The sequence below is a fragment of the Argentina silus genome (assembly GCF_951799395.1).
Source record: "Argentina silus genome assembly, chromosome: 7".
Taxonomy (NCBI): domain Eukaryota; kingdom Metazoa; phylum Chordata; class Actinopteri; order Argentiniformes; family Argentinidae; genus Argentina; species Argentina silus.
The window spans coordinates 2,003,673-2,020,910 of record NC_139661.1 but is presented as its reverse complement, the minus strand read 5'-3'; the positions used below and the strand labels follow the sequence as shown (position 1 = coordinate 2,020,910).

Here is a 17,238-nt window from a genome sequence, read left to right as displayed (position 1 = left end):
AACTCACTCCACTGAACTCCCCAGGCTTATCCTATCTATCTATCTATCTATCTATCTATCTATCTATCTATCTATCTATCTTTTCTATCTATGACCTTCTATCTTTCCAACCTTCAATCTATCTAACCTTTCAACTACCTAACATCATCCTTTCTACCGTTCACCAGTCACTACTGCTTCATTCAGTATAATCCATACATCTTAATTGTTTTGATCTTTCTATACCTCCCGTGAAGAATTGGAAATAAAACACTGAAGAACAGAGGACAGGTCAAAAATAGGACATACATTTATTCCCAATAATTACTTCAAACAGTTATGGGCATGATGAAGTGAACTCAATACTAATGTGGTCACATGACCAACTAACACAAGTTAACATTACATTATATTTTGATTGACTCCAAAAGATAATTTCATGGTTAATAATAACTGATAATGATTTGCTCATGCCTGTGTGACAGACAATCGATCATATCGGATCAGAGCGCTCAGGACCTCAGACTGGGGCGAAGGTTTACCTTCCAACAGGACAACGACCCTAAACACACAGCCAAGACAATGGAGGAGTGGCTTCGGGACAAGTGAATGTCCTTGAGTGGCCCAGCCAGAGCCCGGACTTGAACCCGATCGAACATGTCTGGAGAGACCTGAAAATAGCTGTGCACCGACGCTCCCCATCCAACCTGACAGAGCTTGAGAGGATCTGCAGAGAAGAATGGGAGAAACTCCCCAAATACAGGTGTGCCAAGCTTGTAGCGTCATACCCAAGAAGACTTGAGGCTGTAATCGCTGCCAAAGGTGCTTCAACAAAGTACTGAATGTGATATTTTAATTTAATAAATTAGTAACAAGTTCTAAAAACCTGTTTTCGCTTTGTCATTATTGGGTATTATGTGAAGATTGATGAGGAAAAAAATGTTTTTAATCCATTTTAGAATAAGGCTGTAACATAACATAATGCGGAAAAAGTGAAGGGGTCTGAATACTTTCCGAATGCACTGTATGACTGTAAGTTTTAACCATACGTTAACGTGTGTCAAGGACAACACAGGAGACCAGTGGCCATGGGCCTAACCCAGGTAACTCCAAGGACATCTTTCTGTCCTTCTCCTGTCTCCCGGGAATTTAGGCTCTGTACAGAACCCCCGACCAACCCTCAGATAACAGGTTATGGATCCTCAGCCTGAGGGGTCTTACCCTGTCAGATGCTGACTGGTCCTATGTAGGCTGGTGTCGATTAGATTCACTCCGCTGTTAACGGTCTACATCCCATAGTTCCTCCCATATCTTCCTCTACCAACCTCAGCTGCACTGAAAAATCACCCCAAACCTAAAAACTGTACACAGAAGTGGGTAGTCTCTATGGTTAACGACCGCTCTAATCTGATATGAGTGCCAGTTGGTGTGGTTGCGGATAAAGGGTTTATCGGTAAGGATAATTTACCCAAAGGAGGTAATAAGGGGCCAGATATAACCCTTCAGATCCTAAGATGTATTATGCACAGTAGTCTATAATATTTTATGTTACCAGGAGGAGGTAAAAAGGCTTATGAGGGATGGAATGACTAAAAATATAAAAATAAAAATAAAAAAAAATAATAAAAAAATAAAAAATAAAATTAAGAATTAAAATTGAGAAAACTGTTCCTTTAAATGCAGGTTAAATTCTTTAATGATGGCTTAAAACATTACAGCATTACAGGCAGAGTGATTAAATGGTAAAATGCTAGTATTCAAAAATGATAAAAATTAGAAAATAATAAAACCTATCAGTCTGTCCCTACTCTGCCTGTGAAATTTAGAGAAGTCCCAGTTTCACCCCGTCGAGCATAGCCGGTTCCTCTATCCGCCAGAGCTGTTGTTATCCAAACAAAGGTCCGCCAAGGTCCTCCGTTGTGCTAGTGTGGCGAGGCCGACAGTCAGAATTCAATCAGAGTGTGAGCTCCGGACAAGGAGAATCTGCTAGAGTATGGAGGCTCCAGTTTCCACTTCGGGGTGGTTTTCAACACACTCAGTCCTGCTCCAGCCTTCAGGTGTTACGCTCCACAGCGGGGAAAAGTCTGTTGTACTGCTCCAGGGAGCTCTTTTTATAATTTGCAATGGGGCTTTCCTCTACCCCCACCCTTTCTTATCTAGTTCATTTCGTCAGGCATTGAATTCGATCTAGTTCTCAGTCAAGCATAGAATTCGATCTAATTCATTACATCACCCTGGGTTCGCACCCATGCTTAGTCATGGGCATAAGGGCACCTGTTGTTATGTCTACTAGACATACTTATCACTCTCCTGCTCAAACTGGACTCAAGGCCACTTCTTATTGTGGACTTCTGCAATCCTACTCTATTTTTGTGCCATACTAATCTAGGCCTTTCTCAAAGTTAACATTTAGTACATATGGTATACAATTAACATTAGCACACATGATTAGCCTACTTCAGTAATCATCCCTGAGTAAGAATTATACAGTCAAACATTAGTATGGTGGCCTCCTTCAGCAATCATTTCTGAGTAAGAATTATACAGTCAAACATTAATGCATTTGGTTGCCTACTTCAGTATCAGTTAAACCGTTATCACTACAAGGTCCAACCAGATATGTTGACCCGGAGTCATACACTACCTTTATAATTTATTTTATTCAGTTTTGCCTTTTGCACATATTTGAACTCATTTATCATTAACCAATTATATATATTTGACTCAACTTGTCATTAATCAGTTACACACATTTGAATCAACTTATCAGTTACACACTTTTGAATCAACTTATCATTAATCAGTTACACACATTTGAATCAACTTGTCATCAATTAGTGGTTATACACTTTTGAATCAACTTGTCATCAATCAGTTACACATCAAACAGGGTCATTCCATAGATGAAATCAAGGAAGGACACTTCTCCTCCATAGGCCATTCCTGGTGGGGAATCTAACTGAAAATCCTCTGTGTCTAGAGTAAGAATCGGCAACGGGTCATACCTCTGTATCTCTATGTCATGGGTTAAATCGAAGCTGAAGACTGTTTCAGGAGCCTCCTCTGGGGTCCACAGTCCCATCAGGTTTGGCAGGACAGGATCTTCAGGAACCTCAGCCATTGGCTCCAGTATGATCAATTCTGTTTTGGTGAGCGGCGAATATGGGAACTGAGGTGAGCAGGGAGAGCTGAGGGCCTCGTCCAATACCACCCAGTCGGGCGGTATCTCTATCTCTGATAACTCCGGTGAGGAGATATCCCCTGGCTCCGATGGGCCCTGTGATACTTTTGGTGGTGGTGGCATGACCTCCTTCCTCTCATGCACCCTTCTGCCCCCTGTGGGCCTCTGCACACTGTACTTTGCCATTTTGCTAGGGGTTTGTATAGTGTCAGGCCTAGGTCTGTTGGCCTCAGTCTTGGTGTCTTCTTCCTCCTTTATTAATGCTCTCTTGGTCTTTGAAGTCCCCTTTGTTACTTTTTTGATTGTCATTTTTGTAGTTGATGCTCTGTCAGAAGTGGTCCTGGTAGCTGAAGCTTTCTCCTTTGTGGTTTTCTTAGCTGACGCTCTGTCAGAAGTGGTCCTGTTAGTTGATGGTTTGTCAGTTGTGACTTGGTAACCTTGGGTGTGGTGTTTAGGCCGGGAAAAGGCCATACTAACCTCGCCCTCGGCGACACTCCTTAAATATCATTGCCAACAAAGGACGAGGTGTGGGACACATTATAATCGCAAAGGAATTGACAAATGGCGAGGGTGTAATTTCTTCAGGGTGTCCACCAGGCAACTACCCAGAAAATCATCAACCCTGATAAAAGCTTTCTGATAACCATTAAACCTTTAAAACTATGAAGCTTTTTGTAACTCCAAAAACTGTCATCCGGTTAACCAACCAACTTTCTACCCACTCCACTGAACTATCCCTGGCTCATTCTTTCTATCTATCTATCTATCTATCTAGCTATCTAACATTCTATCTATGACCTTCTAACATTCTATCTATGACCTTCTAACATTCTATCTATCTAACCTTTTAACTATCTGGCCATCATCCTTTCACCAGTCACTACTGTTTCACTCAGTATAACCCATACTGATTAACCTCTTAATTGTTTTGATATTTCTATTCTTCCCCTTTCTCATCTATCTATTCATCCATCCAATCAACCTTCCTTTCTTTCAACATCCCAGAAAATCATCATCAACCCTGACATAAGCTTTCTGATAACCATTAAACCTTTAAAACTATTAAGCTTTGTAACTCCAAAAGCTCTCATCTCATTAACCAACCAACTCTACCACTCTCAACCACTCAACCAACCAACTGTCTACCCACTCCACTGAAGTTCCCCAGGCTCATCCTATCTATGTATTTATCTATCTAACATTCTATCCATCCATCCAACCAACCAACCAACCAAACCATCTCGAACTTTATCCACGACCATCATGTAACCCTAACCATGATGACCATTTCTCATAGATTAGATGTAGTGGCGACCTATACAATATACATACCAAGTAATTACCTAATTACTAAGTATCAACATGTTAATACATTGCTGCTATAGTATTACTACACTGGTATAGGATACACAGTACACAATGTATCTTTATTCTTGATGTAAAGTTGGAGGATATTACATTTGAATTAGTTCAGTTCTGTTTACTTAATGTGGGGATAAAATATGTTCCTCTGACACTAGACACCAAAATCACTACTGTATATGGTGAAACGTTTGATTCTGTCTTTGAGATTCTTATAGCCCAATTTTGTACAATAATATCTATTTACTAAAATCTGATCTTAAAGAAAGATGTTTTTCTGGAACTTGTTTTTCAAGTTTAATTGTGAATATGATGAAATACTTAAGGATTTCTGAGTAGTTTCTTGACTATTAAAGTGATGCTACAAGATAATTTCTATAATCTCAGCCTACAATTCTAAACGTAGCGCTAATCAGCAGAAACAGGTCCTTGTTACATGCCCTCAGTGTGGTGCGTATGTGTGTGGAATCCATGCAGACCAATGCCACGGGCACACGAAAGAAAATGAAAGTGACACTTAACAGTAATGCTGCTTCTAAAGTTGGTGATGATAAACTAGGGAGTCTGTGGCTGAATGAGATAAAACAGTGATTCAATTCATTATATTTGTACGAACTATGCATTGATAATTCAGACACAAAACAAGAGGTTAAATAATACAGAAATAGTTGCAATATCCCGTAGCTTCTCTTTAATGATTCATTTATAGATAGTGACAATTCAAATAGTTTGAAAATATGTGGCTGCACTGTTACTAATGCTATAAATGCAACACATGCTTATAATGTGCAAACTGAATTATTAACCCATTATAAAAGGAAACCTTAGTGTGAAGTGTCACCAAAAGAAAAGAAAACACAGAGACATTAAATCAATTTGAGCTACTCTATCACTCATTTATTTGCAAATATATATAATAAGTGTCTGTAGGATCAAAGTAAAGACAGTGAGACTCCTGTAACCTTGCATATCAGAGAGAGAGAGAGGAGAGAGGGGGGGGGGGCATAACAAGAAGGCATGTGAGGTTATTGTTTAAACTTTAACTAGAATACTTGAATTTCAATTAACTACTTATCATCCTTTGCGGTTACCGATGGAGTCTGACCCTGTGGAATTCCTAAAAAAGAAAGAGAAGAAAAGAGAAATAGAGAGAGGGGGGAGGGGGAAGTGCAACATTAGTGGTAAGAATAAAATTACTTCCAATCATTTAAAATGACTTATTCTGATTACTTAATAGCAAGTGTGTGTGTGTGTGTGTGTGTGTGTGTGTGTGTGTGTGGCCCCTCAGAAGGACGCCATGAGGAGCTGGAGGTGGTGCTCCAGGAGGCTCGAGACTCCAACGACCAGAGACTCTGTGTTGATGCTAAATACTAAAGAGAAGGAACAGTAACAACATCAGAACTTGTCTGTACCTTCAGCTGCAGCAGGCATCTCTCAGCCTCTGGTTCCATGTTGCTGGCAGGCAGGCAGGAGTGCAGGAGAGAGTACAGACGCTCCACAAACCCACCAGGTTGCTAACAGCAAACATAGGAGGAGAGAGCAGAGAGTCATATGGACTTGTCAACAAAGTCACCCTGTAACAGTGTTCAGTATAAGAACAGTACTCACCACCACCAGGGGCCTCCCCACCATCACCCCAAACAGAACCAGCTCATAGAGGATATCTATGAGGTTGACATGGCTAATCTAACAAAAGACAAAAACATAATACAACAAATTAGCAATGATATTAAAAAGAAGGACCCGATACAGGCACAGGTAATCAATGTGAGACTATTGAAGTGAATGAACTAACCTGATGTTCTGCCAGCTCCATCTCAATGTCAACCTGTTTGGAGGGATCACTCAGGTACCCAACAAGGTCGTCATAGGCACGGATGAACTGTGCCTCGTCCTATACAGAACAAGAGAGACAATGTCAGTAAACGGTTGTTACATTTTCTCTTGATAATTCACTCTGTTGAAGGGAGCCAAAGTCTTACCTTGTGGTTGGCCTGAACCAGTGCTCCCAGCAGGACATTCCCAGCCACGTACAGCTGGTTCTTGCTCTGGGTGGAACTGAGCAGGGTCTGGTAAAGGGGGGGGAAAAATGGTGAGACACCATCTGACAGAAGACAGAAGAGAGAGAGGACAGAGGAAGTGTGGTTGACTCACTGTGAAGGCCTGGCGCAGGGTGGTGACCCTCAGGGCAATGTCCTCAGTCCTCTTGGTGGTCAGGTAGAGGCTGTGGGAGAGAATGGTGCATGTAAACCAGTGGAGTTACTAAGTGATAATATGGTAAAGGCTTACCAACAGACAGAGTATGAAAACATCCCACACTGAAATAGGTAAACAGGAAATAGATACTCAAAGAGGAACTCACTGTAGCAAAGGAACCTCTCTCTCCTCAGGAAGCAGGTCCTCCTCCCAGCCCTGCAACAACAACAACCAACATCCAACATCAAGCATATAGAGCAATAACCAGTGCTGAGACATGCAATATGACATCTAATGTTTAAAAAAACAAAAGGTTTGTGTGTGTGTTAAGTTTGACCTCATAGCAGTTCTGGCCCTGTGCGTCAGGCTCAGTGTACTGCTGCTGAGCGGGTGTGGAGAAAGAGCCAGCCTCCGACCACGCAGTGGAGGACAGCTGCCCATCCGGTCCCATACGCAGGATGGTATTCACCACAGAGATGTCTGTCTGCTATTCACAACACACACACATACACACATAAGTCTTTAGCATTATCAACCAACATGGTCTGTAAAACAAATGCCAGGAAATGCTTTTTCTACCTGGTAGGCGTTGAATGTCACAGACACAGACGTCTCGTGACGAAGGTGGGACACAATCTGGGTCACCTTGCCAGCCACGCGCTGTACGAGAGAGACAAAAAGAAAAACGGTCCAATAAAGCAACTATGTCACAAACAAAGACAACTACGGAATGTGTCACTTAATTATTACAAGCTGCATGTCTATCAACATCTGAACCACCAATAAGTAAAAAAAAAGAAATTATAATAATCCAATGCTGTTTCAGGAAAAGAGAAATGTGTTCAGATCGTACCTGGATCACAGTGAGAGACTGCACCTTTGTTGCCCAGTAGGGGATCCCCTTCAAAACAGACAGCAGCGAAGATCATTTGTTAAAGTGACAGTCCCATGACACGAGATATGACAGTAGAGTATCTATAGTAGGTTAGTAAAGCGCCTTCCCTACCTCTGGACTCAGCCTTGCCGTCTCTCTAGAAATGGCCCACAACAGCTGAGTCACAGGGCCCCGGACCATGCAAACATGGTGCATCTTCACATCCACCTGATTTGGAAAGAAACTATAAGACATCAGCCACCACAGTAATAGAATACCATCAATATTACTGATTAGGAAGACAGTACAACCTCAGAAACATGTGCAAACACGGCAGACATACCTGGGATGGCCCATGCAGGTAGGAGTCAGAGGTGGTGAAGTGGAACGTGCTCCACGCTTCGACCACTGGACCAGTGTAATTCTGCAAAACGCAATTTTCATTGAAATTCATTACAGTAATGTAAGAAAGACAGTGAACCATGTAACAGTGATGAATGGACCTGGGTGTTTGTATCTTTCTTACCCTAATCATGACAGGCCCACAGTACAGGGGGCTGTATATGAAAGGAATCAACTGCCAGCAACCTGTGGTCTCCTAAAAAATAAAGCAGACCAAGATTTCAAAATCTCACAGAAACATAATGAATTTCAAATGTACAATTATTTTCTTTTCAAAGTTCTACCTCAAGGATGCTCTGCACATCGTGGACATCCTCCAGGATGCTCTGCACATCATGGACATCCTCAAGGACGCTGTGCACATCGTGGACATCCTCAAGGATGAGTGGCACATCCTCCACGACCACACCCTGTTCAACGTCCACCAACAGCACAGCCAAGGCCTCCACCTGGACCCGGTCAGTCCTCTCTACATAAGGACAATAATGACATAGAACCACCCATGTGTTGCTAGAATACAAAACAACATAGCACAAGTCCAAAATGCACATGCCTTCCCAAAATGCATGGTGCTGGCTAGCAAGCTAGCTAGTTCAAGCTAAAGTTAACTCTTAGCAACCCTTCCACACTGTCAACGGGTTACTTAGCCACCTAGCAGCTAACAATGCTATCATTGCTTCTAACTGGCAATATAGTCGTTGAACACAACATTTGTGAGATATGTGTCTACTGTAAAATGCCATTAAATGTCACCTACCCTCTTCGAAGTCGCTGTCGCTTTCCTCTTCACGATCGCGAACCCTGCAAAAAAGAAAACACGAACAACCTGTCGTAGAGACGGCAGACCGCAGTCCACGCACTCGCTCAGCCAATCCTGAAAAACACCGAGGCATTTTTCAGTCCGTTTTGCTCAGAAAATCAGCAGGTTTGTGTCGATGTAAACATCAACTGAAGTCTGTTGTTATCTGAACTGAACATTCCATAGAATGTTGTTAATGTTCTATATTGAAAGGTTGCACAGCAACACAGTTTTGAAAATAATTCGTAATAATGATACATGACGTGTATTTTCAACAAAATACGTCACCTCTAGAAATAGAACATGAGCAGCATTCTATGGAATGTTTCATCCAGCGCTACACAGCAACACACTTGATGTTGATGTTTACATTGAGACCCAGCTGGTTTTCTGAGAGTTAGCATTGCTAAGCCATTAGCATTAGCAAAGAAAGGGACTGAAAAGTGTGTTCGTGTTTTTCAGAATTGCTTGCGCGAGTGCGTGGACTGGGAGCAGCCTTTCTACCACAGGTTGTTGTTCTTGTTTTCTTTTTTGCCGGGCTCCCGTTGAGAGGACAGCGACTTCCACGTTTAATTATGTGACATTTAATTACATTTTACAGTAGTAGACGCATAGTCAACAAATGTATCTGGGTAAAGGCATAACTATTTGTCAGTTAGTAGCAATGGTAGCATTGTTAGCTTTAGCTTGAACTAGTCACCTACATGCATTTTGGACTTGTGCTGTGTTTCACAACAAATGTTGAGTGGTTCTCTAACTGTCGTTCAGAGAGTCTAACTATTGTTATTGCTCATACTTAGTCTTATTAGTGGGCTTGCCTTTACCCAGATACATTTGTTGACTATGTGTCTACTACTGTAAAATGTAATTAAACAACGGGAGCCCGGCAAAAAAGAAAACAAGAACAACCTGTCGTAGAAACGGCTGCCCCCAGTCCACGCACTCGCGCAGGCAATTCTGAAAAACAAGACATTTTTCAGTCCCTTTCTTTACTAATGGCTTAGCAATGCTAGCTCTCAGAAAACCAGCTGGGTCTCAATGTAAACATCAACATCAAGTGTGTTGCTGTGTAGCGCTGGATGAAACATTCCATAGAATGCTGCTCATGTTCTATTTCTAGAGGTGACGTATTTTGCAAAAGTGTTGAAAATACACGTCATGTATCATTATTACGAATTATTTTCAAAACTATGTGTTGCTGTGCAACCTTTCAATATAGAACATTAACAACATTCTATGGAATGTTCAGTTCAGATAACAACAGACTTCAGTTGATGTTTACATCGACACAAACCGGCTGATTTTCTGAGCAAAACGGACTGAAAAATGCCTCGGTGTTTTTCAGGATTGGCTGAGCGAGTGCGTGGACTGCGGTCTGCCGTCTCTACGACAGGTTGTTCGTGTTTTCTTTTTTGCAGGGTTCGCGATCGTGAAGAGGAAAGCGACAGCGACTTCGAAGAGGGTAGGTGACATTTAATGGCATTTTACAGTAGACACATATCTCACAAATTTTGTGTTCAACGACTATATTGCCAGTTAGAAGCAATGATAGCATTGTTAGCTGCTAGGTGGCTAAGTAACCCGTTGACAGTGTGGTAGGGTTGCTAAGAGTTAACTTTAGCTTGAACTAGCTAGCTTGCTAGCCAGCACCATGCATTTTGGGAAGGCATGTGCATTTTGGACTTGTGCTATGTTGTTTTGTATTCTAGCAACACATGGGTGGTTCTATGTCATTATTGTCCTTATGTAGAGAGGACTGACCGGGTCCAGGTGGAGGCCTTGGCTGTGCTGTTGGTGGACGTTGAACAGGGTGTGGTCGTGGAGGATGTGCCACTCATCCTTGAGGATGTCCACGATGTGCACAGCGTCCTTGAGGATGTCCATGATGTGCAGAGCATCCTTGAGGATGTCAACGATGTGCAGAGCATCCTTGAGGTAGAACTTTGAAAAGAAAATAATTGTACGTTTGAAATTCATTATGTTTCTGTGAGATTTTGAAATCTTGGTCTGCTTTATTTTTTAGGAGACCACAGGTTGCTGGCAGTTGATTCCTTTCATATACAGCCCCCTGTACTGTGGGCCTGTCATGGTTAGGGTAAGAAAGACACAAACACCCAGGTCCATTCATCACTGTTACAATGTTCACTGTCTTTCTTACATTACTGTAATGTATTTCAATGAAAATTGCCTTTTGCAGAATTACACTGGTCCAGTGGTCGAAGCGTGGAGCACGTTCCACTTCACCACCTCTGACTCCTACCTGCGTGAGCCATCCCAGGTATGTCTGCCGTGTTTGCACATGTTTCTGAGGTTGTACTGCCTTCCTAATCAGTAATATTGATGGTATTCTATTACTGTGGTGGCTGATGTCTTATAGTTTCTTTCCAAAGCAGGTGGATGTGAAGATGCACCATGTTTGCATGGTCCGGGGCCCTGTGACTCAGCTGTTGTGGGCCATTTCTAGAGAGACGGCAAGGCTGAGTCCAGAGGTAGGGAAGGCGCTTTACTAACCTACTATAGATACTCTACTGTCATATCTCGTGTCATGGGACTGTCACTTTAACGAATGATTTTCGCTGCTTTCTGTTTTGAAGGGGATCCCCTACTGGGCAACAAAGGTGCAGTCTCTCACTGTGATCCAGGTACGATCTGAACACATTTCTCTTTTCCTGAAACAGCATTGGATTATTATCATTTCTTTTTTTCTTTTTTTTTTCTTTTTTTTTTTTGCTTATTGGTGGTTCAGATGTTGATAGACATGCAGCTTGTAATAATGAAGTGGCACATTCCATAGTTGTCTTTGTTTGTGACATAGTTGCTTTATTGAACCGTTTTTCTTTTTGTCTCTCTCGTACAGCGCGTGGCTGGCAAGGTGACCCAGATTGTGTCCCACCTTCGTCACGAGACGTCTGTGTCTGTGACATTCAACGCCTACCAGGTAGAAAAAGTGTTTCCTGACATTTGTTTTACAGACCATGTTGGTTGATAATGCTAATGACTTATGTGCTAAAGAGATGTGTGTATGTGTGTGTGTTGTGAATAGCAGACAGATATCTCTGTGGTGAATACCATCCTGCGTATGGGACCGGATGGGCAGCTGTCCTCCACTGCGTGGTCGGAGGCTGGCTCTTTCTCCACACCAGCTCGGCAGCAGTACACTGAGCCTGAGCCACAAGGCCAGAACTGCTATGAGGTCAAACTTAACACACACACAAACCTTTTCTTTTTTTAAACATTAGATGTCATATTGCATGTCTCAGCACTGGTTATTGCTCTATATGCTTGATGTTGGATGTTTGTTGTTGTTGTTTCAGGGCTGGGAGGAGGACCTGCTTCCTGAGGAGAGAGAGGTTCCTCTGCTACAGTGAGTTCCTCTTTGAGTATCTATTTCCTGTTTACCTGTTTACCCATTTCAGTGTGGGATGTTTTCATACTCTGTCTGTTGGTAAGCCTTTACCATATTATCACTTAGTAACTCCACTGGTTTACATGCACCATTCTCTCCCACAGCCTCTACCTGACCACCAAGAGGACTGAGGACATTGCCCTGAGGGTCACCACCCTACGCCAGGCCTTCACAGTGAGTCAACCACCCTTCTTCTGTGCTCTCTCTCTTCTGTCTTCGGTCAGATGGTGTCTCACCATTTTTTCCCCCCCTTTACCAGACCCTGCTCAGTTCCACCCAGAGCAAGAACCAGCTGTACGTGGCTGGAAAGGTCCTGCTGGGAGCACTGGTTCAGGCCAACCACAAGGTAAGACTTTGGCTTCCTCCAACAGAGTGAATTATCAAGAGAAAATGTAACAACCGTTTACTGACATTGTCTCTCTTGTTCTGTATAGGACGAGGCACAGTTCATCCGTGCCTATGACGACCTTGTTGGGTACCTGAGTGATCCCTCCAAACAGGTTGACATTGAGATGGAGCTGGCAAAACATCAGGTTAGTCTATCACTTCAATAGTCTCACATTGATTACCTGTGCCTGTATTGGGTCCTTCTTTTTAATATCATTGCTAATTTGTTGTATTATGTTTTTGTCTTTTGTTAGATTAGCCATGTCAACCTCATAGACATCCTCTATGAGCTGGTTCTGTTTGGGGTGATGGTGGGGAGGCCCCTGGTGGTGGTGAGTACAGTTCTTATACTGAACACTGTTACAGGGTGACTTTGTTGACAAGTCCATATGACTCTCTGCTCTCTCCTCCTATGTTTGCTGTTAGCAACCTGGTGGGTTTGTGGAGCGTCTGTACTCTCTCCTGCACTCCTGCCTGCCTGCCAGCAACATGGAACCAGAGGCTGAGAGATGCCTGCTGCAGCTGAAGGTACAGACAAGTTTTGATGTTGTTACTGTTCCTTCTCTCTAGTATTTAGCATCCAATCTATAGTTCAGTTTAAATGAGTACTGTGAACTAGCAGTAACTCAGAGCCTTACCTCAGGGCGGGCTGATGACGCTTCTGGATGACATGTTTGGTCAGGAGGTTCCCTGGTACTTCAACACAGAGTCTCTGGTCGTTGGAGTCTCGAGCCTCCTGGAGCACCACCTCCAGCTCCTCATGGCGTCCTTCTGAGGGGCCACACACACACACACACACACACACTTGCTATTAAGTAATCGGAATAAGTCATTTTAAATGATTGGAAGTAATTTTATTCTTACCACTAATGTTGCACTTCCCCCTCCCCCCTCTCTCTATTTCTCTTTTCTTCTCTTTCTTTTTTAGGAATTCCACAGGGTCAGATTCCATCGGTAACCGCAAAGGATGATAAGTAGTTAATTGAAATCCAATAAGTATTCTAGTTAAAGTTTAAACAATAACCTCACATGCCTTCTTGTTATGCCCCCCCCCTCTCTCCTCTCTCTCTCTCTGATATGCAGGGTTACAGTCTCACTGTCTTTACTTTGATCCTACAGACACTTATTATATATATTTGCAAATAAATGAGTGATAGAGTAGCTCAAATTGATTTAATGTCTCTGTGTTTTCTTTTCTTTTGGTGACACTTCACACTAAGGTTTCCTTTTATAATGGGTTAATAATTCAGTTTAGCGCTACGTTTAGAATTGTAGGCTGAGATTATAGAAATGATCTTGTAGCATCACTTTAATAGTCAAGAAACTACTCAGAAATCCTTAAATATTTCATCATATTCACAATTAAACTTGAAAAAGAAGTTCCAGAAAAACATCTTTCTTTAAGATCAGATTTTAGTAAATAGATATTATTGTACAAAATTTTCTTTTTCTCAAAGGGCATCCGTCTGTAATACATCAGGAAAGTCTCGAAATGCACTTTTCTCCAGCTGCAGCTTTGCCGATCATCAGTTAAACATCGGCACTACTGTTAGATAGTTGTGTAATTTCTTCCGCAGCAACAATAGTTTTCAGGTTTGCAATGAGATTAAGTAAACAGATCTGAAGGTCAACATCTTTTGGAGTGGGTACTTGTTACGGTCTAGGGGATGAGGGGCGTAACAATAAAGTGGACCGGGGGACCAAAAAGCGGAGGCAGACGGGAGAATACAGATAAACCAATAATTTATTGATCATACGAAATAATAGCAAAGTTCCGAGAACTTGCAAAATGCAAACTGAAAACTACCTTCTCAAAAAGGGGAGAAAGCGAAGACTGGTTTAACAAAGGATAGCAGTTAAGCAAAATAAGGTTAACACCGTAATTAAACACACTCAAAGAGAGTCAAATTTCCCGACACCGGCACAAACTACCACCCTAGTGCTGTAGCACAACACACACAACACGACAGGTTGCTGAATGGCCCCCTGGGGACATCTGTGAGTTCCTCCCAGCCTTTTATAGTCCACCCTGGATAACCACGTGGGAACAGGTGGGCACACCTATGCCGTCACCATGGCAACAGGAAGGGAAAGGGCGGTAACCTGGGAAGAGGCACAGGGAACAACAAAAACAAAAACACACACACAACACACTACTGCCGTAACAGTACTTTATTCAATTTTACAAAGAAATGTTTCAGGCTAACATGTTATCTCTCTCTGGGAGTCTCATCTCCCAGAGAATATATAGACTTGCAATGGAATTTGGCCTTAGAGGGCTACAGGTTCTAGGCCCCCCTTTCCCTAGCATCTGATTTCATGTCTCTGCATTGTGTACTGGTTACGGTCACTAGGTGAAAGGTCGAGAGGCACATAGAATATTGTACAATTCCAACAGTCCCCTCTTTGATTATTTTAAACAAAGTATAATAATCAAGAATTATCAACATAGATAATAAAAACATGAAAAAATATAAAAGTAACAACAGGAAATATAAAAACAACAAGAATAAGAACATTACATTCTTTCATTTACTTCACACACCCCTTTTGTCTCTAGGACATCATCCTCATACAGAATCGCCGTTAGATTCTCTTAATACCATTAAACCCAGGGAGGAGAAGAGGCTACTTCAGCTAGTTATAACAGTTGATTATTCTTCTGTGGGAAACAAGGTATAATCATAAAAAATAAGAAAATACAGAAATGAACAGTAAAAAAATATAAAAACAGCAAGCAATGTCATATCAAAATTAATCACTGATACTTCTGACAAATACCAGGGTCCTCAAACTTAAGGCATACCAAGGTCTTACCAAGCATGCGTCAGTTTTGATGACTCACAGTTTACTGTGCTGAATCATTGAGGCAGACATTTTGAGCACCACACATTTCAGGAACATGAATATGACATTTACCAACAGACCAACCGAAATGAGTGCGAGCAGTTTCAGAAGGCCCCGTAGCAAAGGAGAGACCCAAGAACAGGGGTCCCACTCAGAGGTCGGTGGAATATGCAGGGCAGACACAACATCTTTTATTTGTTCTATTTGCACTGCCAAGCCTTGAGAATGGTCGGCAATATAGAAACAACAAGTAGAAGGGCTGCTCACAATCCTCCTTGTTGAGCATAAAGCATATCTTGGCCCATACGATTTTTGAAGTACCACTTTCCTCATCTTACTAGTCTCATTTCCCAACATTTCTAGTGATAGCGCAGTACCATTAGCCAATTTATCAATTTCCTCTGCCAAAATCCTGATATCAGTCAGGGCATAGTAAACACCTACAGAAGCTACAACAGAGAGAAGAAAATGTTCAATACCTGTAGTGAGAGACAGTTTGGATATTACATCAGTCTTAAGTGAACGTCTAGTGTACTGTCCTCCTTAAGGTGTATCTAACCAAAATTAGACAGCCACAAACACAAAATAAATTAGACAGCCAAAAAATTAGACAGCCACGCAAACACAAAATAAATATAACATTGGCCAGAGGAGCGCTAAAAACAACGCATTAAATGCAGAGCAGAATAATTTGTGTTACTGACCACTTACTGGCCATTTCCCTAGCAACGTGTGTGTAAGACTAGAGCGGTAGGCTAGAACAGAGCCAAATAAGGTGTCTTTTTAAGCCATTACAACAACGATCAAATGACCACACAACACTTTCATCACTGTCCTGCCATCCCATAGGGCAGAATACTCCCCGCCTGCCGTCTGTGGGATGCCACTACTAACTGATGAAAAACTCTAAAGTTAACTTATCAGTCCTCTTTAGGCAGAAGAAGAATGACTTCTGTGATGGGTCTCAAGAATATCTTGGTATGACCTTGAGATGTCTTACGTTCCACCTTCTGTACCTTGCCATCTCTTCCGGGTGTGGCGGACCAGCCCCATGGGCCACTCGTTGCAAGGAACTTGACTGTCCTTTAACAGCACCAGGTCCCCTTTCTGAAGGTTGTGGCATGTTTCATTCCACTTCCGTCGACTCGTAGCAAAATTGGTAGCTACTCAGTCTTCCAACGAGACCAGAACTTGCTGGCAAGGCTCTGCACTTGTCTCCATTGGCTCCTGAAGAGGTCCTTGTCGGTGAAGTCTCCTGGAGGAGTAGGAGGTGCACCAACCTTCTGGGTAAGTAGCATTGCAGGGGTTAGGATGAGCAGCACCCCACCGATTGCAAAGAACCTTCTGAGAGCATTGATGCAGCTTGACGTGTCCATAGATTCTATCACTTCGATATGAACTGCTCTAGTGCTTATACAAGTGAACATCACTGCCCAGCGTTTACTATGGACATGGCCTCCTCTTGTTCTGTGTGCAGCGACATTCCACGGGCCGAAGACTTCCAATCCGACGCAAGGGAGGAGATGTGCTAAGGTTCTGGCGGAAGACCTGCCATCTTTTGTTCTTCCATTTTGCCGCAGAACTTTCGACAGGTGACGCAACTCTCTAGAATTGAGCTGACTAGCCTTTTGCCACTGACGATCCACAGACATGCTGCTCTGATGGTGCCTTCAATGAAATGACGGCCTTGATGTTTTACCTGGTTGTGGTAGTGCCGGACCAGAAGCATGGAGAAGTGACTCTGTCTGGATAAGATGATGGGGTTCTTCTCACCACTGTCTAACTCAGCATGCTTTATTCTGCCA

General features: G+C 42.5%; 1 protein-coding gene across 1 annotated transcript; it reads left to right on the top strand.

Moving 5' to 3' along the window:
* Positions 1-10,960: 10,960 nt before the first annotated feature.
* LOC310806944 (uncharacterized protein) lies at positions 10,961-16,965 on the top strand (the record flags this gene model as incomplete). The annotated part of the gene is made up of 7 exons (XM_083673224.1): positions 10,961-11,071; positions 11,187-11,282; positions 11,388-11,435; positions 11,651-11,731; positions 11,837-11,986; positions 12,108-12,157; positions 16,911-16,965. 7 exons carry the CDS (start codon positions 10,961-10,963, stop codon positions 16,963-16,965), a joined length of 591 nt encoding a protein of 196 aa, XP_083529350.1.
* Positions 16,966-17,238: the final 273 nt, after the last annotated feature.